Source organism: Xyrauchen texanus, chromosome 20 (genome assembly GCF_025860055.1).
Source record: "Xyrauchen texanus isolate HMW12.3.18 chromosome 20, RBS_HiC_50CHRs, whole genome shotgun sequence".
NCBI classification, from domain to species: domain Eukaryota; kingdom Metazoa; phylum Chordata; class Actinopteri; order Cypriniformes; family Catostomidae; genus Xyrauchen; species Xyrauchen texanus.
Window position 1 is genome coordinate 17,325,687 of NC_068295.1, and position 8,992 is coordinate 17,334,678.

Below are 8,992 nucleotides of genomic sequence, written 5' to 3' on the forward strand. Positions count from 1 at the left end.
CTGCAAGGTCCATCAACAATATGCTTTTCCTCAATGAAAGCGATATTTGCGTGCTGGCTTGAGACTAACGTAGGTCTTTTTCATATCTTCCGTTTCTTCTTTCTTGAGAAGATGGTAGCGCTCTCCCTTTGTGGTGACCACCTGACTGCCGTGGTAGCGCACCAGTTTCTTAGGAGCCTGCAGATCACCAAGCAGATAGTAGAAAGAATGAATGTCTACTGTACACAAAACACATTCCATCAACAATAAGCAATGCAATCACTGACAACTGAAATCATCCTAAATAATTTTATGTGCAACCCACACAATAGAGCTACATGCATTTTGCTGCAAAAATGTATCCACTGTCACATGTTTAAGGAAGCACAGCTGCAACATTGATATAAAAGTAGGTAGCTCAGCGAGTATTGACCCTGACTTCCACCCCTGGAGTCACAAGTTCGAATCCAGGGTATGCTGAGTGACTCCAGTCAGGTCTCCTAAGCAACCAAATTGGCCAAGTTGCTAGGGAGGGTAGAGTTACATGGGGTGCGTGGATCGCGGAGAGTAGTCCACATGCTGTGAGTCTCCGATAAGAAAAAAATCTTACTTCAGAAAGTCATGGATTCCTAGTTTTATACAAAACTATAACCAAATAAAAGCTGTCAATTCAATGTTATTTTTTTTTTGTTGTTTTTTTACAGGAAACTCACATCTTTTGGAGTGAGTGGTCTGTGTACTTTTTTATCTTCTTCACTATCAACCAGCATGTACCTGTGGGAAAATAAACCAATACTTTATATTTTAAAGCATTTCATTAGACATAGAACACCTGATATGATACAAGTTTTTAGGATAGTTTGAAATACATTTAGCCAAAGAAACACTCCAAGGCAATTTTGACAATGCTCACTTTTCTAAAATGTTTGCTTTAAGTTTCTTATCAACTTCTGCAGATATGGTCTTCCCTTGACATGCCTGAAAATATAAAACATTAAAGGGTTTTACATATAACAAACATCACCAAATCTCTTCAGCACAGTAACATCTTTTCATCATAAAAATACTTAAATCTTAATATTTTTTTACTTTTAAGATAAACTCACGCTGAGTGATGGAGGGCACTTAAGCTGGACATCACCCTCAATAATGAGGCAAACAGCTTCCTCCATGTCTCCTTTAGCAATAGACAATGCACTTCTTGCCTCTGTCACACTGCACTTAGGGAACATCTCAAGGAGTAGTTGCTCCTGGTTATCCCATGCAGATTCACTCACCTGAAAACACATTCACAAACAGACATTCACTTGCATGCAAAGTATGAATTAGTTATATGATCCACAATTTGATTTAAGGGATAGTACCCAAAAATGAAAATTCTCATCATTTACTCACCCTCATGCCATCCCAGATGTGTATGACTTTCTTTCACTGAACACAAACAAAGGTTTTTAGAAGATATCTAACTCTGTAGGTCCATACAATGCAAGTGAATGGTGGCCAGAACTTTGAAGGTCCAAAAAGCAAATAAAGGCAGCATAAAAGATATCCACATGACTCCAGTGTTTAAATCTATATCTTCACAAGTGATATGATAGGTGTGGGTGAGCAACAGATCAAATAAGAAATGTTTCTTAATATAAATTCTCCTCCCTGTCCAGTATGTGTTGATATGCACAACGAATGAGAAATCGGCAAAAACAAAAGAAGAAGAATGTGGAAAATTATAGTAAAAATACTTAACTATTGATCTGTTTTTCATGAAGCTATGGATGTAAACATTGGAGTCTTATGGATTACTTTCATGCTGCCTTTAATGCTTTTTGAACCTTCAAAGTTCTGGCCACCATTCACTTGCTTTGTATGAACCTACAGAGCTGAGACATCAAAAATCTTAGTTTGTGTTTAGCAAAAGAAAGAAAGTCATACACATCTGGGATGGCATGAGGGTGAGTAAATGATGACAGAATTAAATCTTTGGGTGAACTTTGCCTTTAAGCATTGTAACTTAAGGTCTAGATATAAAGCTTGATCATCAGCTTGATCAGTACATTATTAATGTGCTTGAAAGGCACATAACCTTAGCTGTGGCTCCCTCTGCTTGTGATGTAAGGTTGTGTGTCTTTGCTCCCAAGTCTCTGTGAGTTAAGGCAGAACTTTCGGAGAGGGGAAATGTACTCTCTTCTAATTTTATATCTCCACATTCTTCAAAACACAATAAGAACATCACACGTGTGGAACAATCCTATAACACTGTTCCTATGACAATATAATAACTGAACACTACTATTCAGAGCAATTTCATATAAATCTATTATGAGAGGGAAAATTACCTGTGTGCCGTGCAGAGGCCAACTTTGATGCCAAATTAAACATCATCTCGCAAACTTTGACACTGTAAGCAAGAATGGCGCATCAGTTAAACTTTTTATGTTAAATATTATTTTGATAATTATTGTTTTAAGAGCCTTTAAAATGTAATTGAACAGCACTTCCAGTTTATCATCTTTGTAGGATTAAACTTGCAAGTGATCTGCCCAGGTGGCACAACAGCTACTTACATTACCTGTCAATATCGGAAAAACCAGGGATGTAAGCCTCAAGCATTTCAACAAACACCTCTACATCAAAGTTCTCCTCCACATTTTCTTGAGATCCCAAATCTTCCAGCACTCCAGTGATGTAAGACATAATCACATCATCTAGTGTACTGATCATGTTGAATATATGGAACATAATTGACAGATTAGCACAGTAGAGAAAACAAATAACCAAACAACGTAATTAAACATATGGTGCATTGCTACGCCCTTACCTCAGATCCATGTGAGGTATATATGATAAAATGAAGTCATATAGTGCACCATGGATAATTTTCTGGAGATCCATCTTATTCACAATCAGTTAAAAAGAACGAAGAGGAAACAAATCAGCAACAAACAACAATTTCTTAGAAAGTCACTTTTCTCAATTCTGTCTGCAGCAAATGAGATGCTTAAAAGGTATTGTTCACCTAAAAATGCAGAGAAAATAATTCTCTCATCATTTACTCACCCTCATGCCATCTTAGATGTTTCTATCTTCTGCTGAACACAAAGATATTTCAGAAGACTAATCTCAGCTCTGTAGGTCCATACAATGCAACTGAATGGGTACCAAAATTTTGCTCCAAAATGCACATAAACTCCAGTGGTTAACTCCAAGTCTTCTGAAGCAATATCATATTTTTATATTGTGGCAGGGCGGGGGGCGGGGCCGGGTCGTGATCCTACACTGTCGTCCGATAGAGGGTGGAGGAGTGGCCGAGGAACAAGCTACGGCGGATCGGAGAACTGGCGAGTAAGAGTTTTTTTTTTTTCATCTCTCTCTCCCGCACGATCCTCTGCAGTTGACCTTTATCCCTCTCAGAGGCTTAATTAGCCTAATACAGGACCGGGTGTGTATGATCACGCCCCCGCGCATTATATATATATATATATAAATCTATATTTAAATCCTTTTTGCAATAAATTATCCTCCCTGTCCAGTAGGTGGCGATATGCACGAATAAAGTGAATCGCCAAAAACAAAAGAAGAACATGAAAGTTGATAGTAAAAAAAAATGACTTGCATATTGATCCGTTTCTCACCCACACTTATATGGCTTCTGAAAATGTTGGGTACCCATTTACTTGCATTGTATGGACCTAAAGAGCTGAGATATTCTTCTAAAAATCTTCATTTGTGTTCAGCGGAACAAAGAAAGCCTTAAACATCTGGGATGGCATGATGGTGAGTAAATTATGAGATAAATAAAATTTTTGGATGAACTATCCCTAAAAGTAAAGCATCTGTAAGTTTGACAGAAAAACAAAAATACATACTACTGTGAGAACGTGTTCGATTGCTCTCAACATGTGACCTGACACCAGGTACTTTCGATTTTAGAAATGATGGTGCATAAATGTAGCATTCAGCATTGTCGAGTCCAGCAAAAAGTAAAAAAAAAAAAAAAAAATCGCTTAATGAATTGGCATTTCTTAGAAAATGCCTTTTCAAAGTCTAAATTGTTATAAACGTGTTGGAAAGGCATAAACAACACATACGCACTCTTGCATAAATGCAACATTTGTACACCTTACACAAATGCTTTAGCTAGCTGGCATTGTAAACGCGCTTGAAGACTCAGTCTTATGATTAACATAAGATACACCGTCGACGCATGTGCCTATAAATTGATAATTAGATGTAGATATCATGGTTTGTTTATTTGCATGAATCGTTCAGTGGGGTAGCCGATGGCTAACTAGCATCTTCACGTAAAATGCGCAAAGGCCTTTAGAATTCTCACCTTTGGATCAATCCGCGCGCTTGAAAGAACAATACAAAGTTGGTAAGTAAAAACTGTTGACCTGACGCGTAAATTGGCAAGAAATCGTAAAACGTATAGCTAATGCTTTAGTCCTGCGCGGTCGCTGGTGTTCAAACCCTATGACGTCACATCCGCTTTAATGTAAACACACCCTCGTGGCACTGTTGTGATTGCCCATCCCAATGCTGCACAAATACATATTCCTCTCCCTCCCTATTCCACTGTACAATACTGTATATTTAGTCTTATTTTTGATTATATGTCAAGCTGTCCCACATTAGAGACGTTCCCACTCAGAGTGTGGAGTGTTTAGTGCAACTGTCCTGATGTAATTGTGCATTGTGGTGTTACCTGGAACTATGTGCTTTGCTTTGCTTTTTGAGACATTCCCACTCAGAATGTGGAGTGTTTAGTGCAGCTGTTCTGATGTATCCGAACAAGATGCCCAGAACCTCTGACAGACAAACAGCCTCACAACATTACAGATCCAGCACCACATTTAACCGTGGGCATTGGGTGCTTCATCTCTGTGTGCGTCATCCCCATCTTTGGTGTTTGCTGCCAAAAAGCTATTTTTTTGTTTCATCTGACCATAGAACCCAGTCGCATTTGATGTTCCAGTAGTGTCTGGCAAATTGAAGACACTTGAGTTTGTTATTGGATTAGAGCAGATGCTTTATTTCTTGAAACCCTCCCAAACAACTTGTGGTGATGTAGGCGATGTCTGATATTATATTTATTTATTTATTTTGAGATTGCTGACCCCAAGACCCAACTAATTTCTGCAATTCTCCAGCTTTGATCTTTGCATTGCTTTGCGCTTCTCTAGTTAAACATGCACTGATCACAAAACTGTAATTGTGATGTATTTCATATCTTAGAATATTGTTTTGTTCACTCATTCACAAACCAAGGCCAAAGTCACCCCTTAGCAAACACCTTTTGATTGACTAGCAATAGCAAGTTGTGTCTGTGTTGTTTTATTATCTTCTATAATGCCCTTGCATACATATATCACCATCATCTGTTAGAGCATATATAAGGGAGGAAAAGAGCTTCAGTGATGTCTGGTGGTTCAGTGTTATTACACTAGTGTAGGCTGTCACGCCTCCTGATTACAAATTGGTTTCATAGATGTTTAGCACTGCATAATTAATGCTTCATCACGCGTGTGTGTTTGTTTTATCCAGCTGCACTGTTTCATTAGTTAGTGCAGGAAATACAGTACATGAGGCTGATAATGAGTCTAGCAGAAGACGTCTCATCTTGGCTGGACTCTATTTAACCCTCTTGGGTCAGTGGCATGTGGAATAGTTTTACAAATTCCTTGCTCCTTATATTTAGATGCATATTAGGACAATAGCAGTGTGCTTTATAAGATTTAATACTAGAATTGTTAATGATGATGACTACAGTAATATAGACTGTTTGGTTAGATGTTAGCTTTAAATGTGGACAGGGCCAAATTGATGCAGCGGGCAGCTGGTTGACTTTCTGGTGCCCTCCTAGGGTAAGATGGTGCTCCCCTAGAGAGTTGGTGCCCTATGCAGACTGCGTAGTCTGCTTATAGGGAGTGGCGGTACTGAATGTGCATATTGACTTATATGCATTGTTAGTTTTAGTTTACTTTTAAGTTAAGTTTCCTAAGAAAATTACTAAATTTTGCTTTTCAGGAAAATGTAAACAGTAGGCCTAAAGAATTATGAAACACAAAACAGTTGAAATGACAGAAATGAAAAAAGGTAGCCTTATTAAAAAATAGCAAACCATTGTTTTGGCCATCAGAATTGTAATTGAAAATTTGTAGAAAACATGCCCCAATAAAAATATGACAATAAATTAATTTTATTTAGCTCCAAACAGCTATTATATAAATCTGATTATTGTGGAATTATAGTTTGATCATAGCTAATTTAAGACAGTTTTGAACTTGGTGTTTAAAACCAACATAGAAAACTGCTGTTTGTCCCTGTCTCGACTATGACTTAAAAAAAATAAAATAAAATAAAATAATTTTGAAAATCGGTTGACCTATTTTGAGTAATTATTTACTAGCGTAATTAGACTTTTTTGCTGCCGAATTGTCAGATCGATTGTGTTTTATTGGGCTTCATGGTCTGAACACTAGGTGGCTGCATTGAGACATGTTAAAAAAAATGTAATCGTTGCTGTTCAGACTGTAAAAGGAAACAAATGTTAATTTCATAGACGAGGATAGGTGACCCATGATTTCGCAGACGAATAATATCAAGAACCTTAAGAGAAAGTGTATAATTTAGATGCTGTGTCTTTAAAAAAAAAGAAAAAAAAAAGAAAAAAGAAATTAATTGTATTGCTGTGAGTTTTTTTTAGATTGTTTATTCCTTCACTAGTTCATTTCAAGAAGTCCAGCATTGTTACAAATTATTATTTCTTATAATTAACACCTAAATGGTTATACGCGCTGCTGGCATTTCAATGACAAAATAATTAGCAAAATGCTGTGTTGAGTAGTTTAGATGAGTATAGCATGTCTCCACAGGACATGTTAACTTTCTAAAAGTAGGGTACACTGGTGTAAAAGGCACTTCATTTGATTTTTCTCCCAAAACACTAAAAGTCGACACAAACTACCACATTATTTTCATAGACACCAAAATATTGCAATATTATATAAACATGTAAACTATTTCTAATCCATGAGATCCAATTGCATGCAATGCCTAAGTTTAAACAACAAGGTAATTTCATTAATATGAAATGTTGCAAATTTATATAGAAAATAGGAATCCCTGAAATTATCACATTTATTTTAAGACAAAATACTTAATTATAATTTTCAGTTTTGTTAAAGGTGATTTAATCAAAAGCTTTTTAATAACTGTCCATTAAGTGAAAGGATATTATTTGTGGTAAAAAGGCCCACTGTTGCAAGGGCTAAAGGCACCTATAAAACTCAGTTTTTCTTTAGTGAGGCGAATAGATTTGTTCTGAAATCTTTTCAAAATGAGCTCAAATTGACTGATCCAATTACAATGGAGATTAATTTGTTTATAGAATATTTTAGATGTTATAAAATGCCAAATGTTAGTGAAAATAGCAGAAACCCTTTTCTTAAGTAGTTATTTTGAACAAGTATTATCTTAATTTGTTACCCAAAAAGAAAGCATCTTGCTGTCTCAAAAGTGCATGCCTAAGTTGACAAATTTTTTATTTTTTACCAAATGTAACTATTGCCCCTATATTTACAAGTTATCAATTTAACCTCCCCTGGGGGCCTTTTACCCCAGATGTGGGGGCTTTTTACCCCAAGTGTGAGGTAAAAGGCTCCCTCGCCATCTTTATAAAAAACAAATTTGAGAATTTTAATCAAAACAACCTTCACTTATTATTTATTTTCACAGAAATTTATTTTTTCAATCTTGATGCACTTTGTTTACAGAAAAATATTCACATTTTCTTTAAGGTGTGTCTTTAACTCCATTGTACCCTATAGCATATCTCTCCACAGGACATGTCAACTTCCTAAACGTATTTTATGTCTGTTCATGAGAAGAATTGTTATTTATTATTTATTATTACATGTTTTGTTTTATGACAATAATTGTTTAGGTTGTGGAGATATAAAGTTATTTGTCTATATAGACTGTAAGTGTTTGAACTTTATTTAACTTTTGCTTTGGTGCTGGAAGCACTGCTAAGTTGGCCTAGTCATCTTGCTTAGCATTCTCTTATTTGCCATTAATGACACAGGAGAAGCATTTTACAGTTGAAGGCTCGATGTGTCCCATCTGCCAGTGTGCTGAAACCCTTGTGCTCAAGGTGGGACACTGAGACCCCTGCTCTGAACCTGCAGGGACCATTGTCTCATCAAGCACATCCAGTAACATTGCAGAGCTTTAACATACTGTATACAAGACAATGCACTTACATATGTTATGGCACTTTTATTAACTGCTCTGATGTATGTTAAACATGTTGTTGCTCTGTGCACTTAGAGAAACCAGATGCAAAATCAACAGCCTATAGCTGTATAATGAAAATCTGTGTTATACATTGAGAATCAAAAGTGATCAGTTTCATTTAAGTTTTACTGGCAGTATATCTTATAGGCTCCAGTACAGTGTGTGTATTTACATACTGTAAATTATTTTTGTTTTTGACTTTTTTTATCATTGTTGTAGGTAATACATTCTTCATTCTTTTTTTTTTTTTTGTGATGCAAATTATTTGGCGGTTGAATACTCTTATTCTTGTGTAGTTTTGTCTATTTTATTTTTGTTTCAGTATAAATATGATGCTTAAATATGGATAAATATTTGAGCTTCCTAAAACGCATTACATGTAGATAAAAAAAAAAAAAACTTTTATAAACTACATTTCAAACATTTTACATTGAAAATATTAAAAAGTAATTAAAGAAATTTCACTCATAGTTACTGGTATGCTCAAGCATGTCATTCGGCAATGGAAGGCCAGGATACACAATGTGCATATTGTGTTAAAAGAGAGAAATTTCCATTTGATCAGACACAATGGAAAAAGATTCAATCTCTGCTTTGCAATTTCCTCTTCTTCGTTAGAGAAGCCCAACACAGTGTGAATAAATTTACTGCCAAATTAATTACCTTTCCCCAACTTTAGACAATAATACCAGAAGCTGTCTTTTGGAACACATCTCTA

General features: G+C 35.9%; 1 protein-coding gene across 2 annotated transcripts; it reads right to left on the minus strand.

Annotated features, from left to right (window-relative positions):
* Window positions 1-13: 13 nt before the first annotated feature.
* Window positions 14-4,452, minus strand: cuedc2 (CUE domain containing 2). 2 transcript variants are annotated; one of them, XM_052150786.1, is made up of 9 exons: window positions 4,310-4,452; window positions 2,795-2,868; window positions 2,546-2,689; window positions 2,313-2,374; window positions 2,060-2,184; window positions 1,086-1,256; window positions 893-957; window positions 693-753; window positions 14-177 (listed from the first exon to the last, which is right to left on the minus strand). In XM_052150786.1, exons 2-9 carry the CDS (start codon window positions 2,866-2,868, stop codon window positions 31-33), a joined length of 849 nt encoding a protein of 282 aa, XP_052006746.1. In that variant the 5' UTR covers window positions 4,310-4,452; the 3' UTR covers window positions 14-30. The 2 variants fall into 2 exon arrangements, with proteins under 2 accessions (XP_052006746.1, XP_052006747.1); XM_052150787.1 differs by having other exon boundaries at window positions 2,795-4,452.
* Window positions 4,453-8,992: the final 4,540 nt, after the last annotated feature.

What these genes read in the sequence shown, in the direction of transcription:
- cuedc2 (XM_052150786.1), bottom strand. Translation starts at nt 2,868, where the DNA reads ATGGATCTCCAGAAAATTATCCATGGTGCACTATATGACTTCATTTTA. An exon ending in GGTTTTTCCGATATTGACAG is followed by an intron (nt 2,375 to 2,545) that starts GTAATGTAAGTA and finishes TCTTGCTTACAG; the next exon opens with TGTCAAAGTTTGCGAGATGA. An exon ending in GGCCTCTGCACGGCACACAG is followed by an intron (nt 2,185 to 2,312) that starts GTAATTTTCCCT and finishes TGTGTTTTGAAG; the next exon opens with AATGTGGAGATATAAAATTA.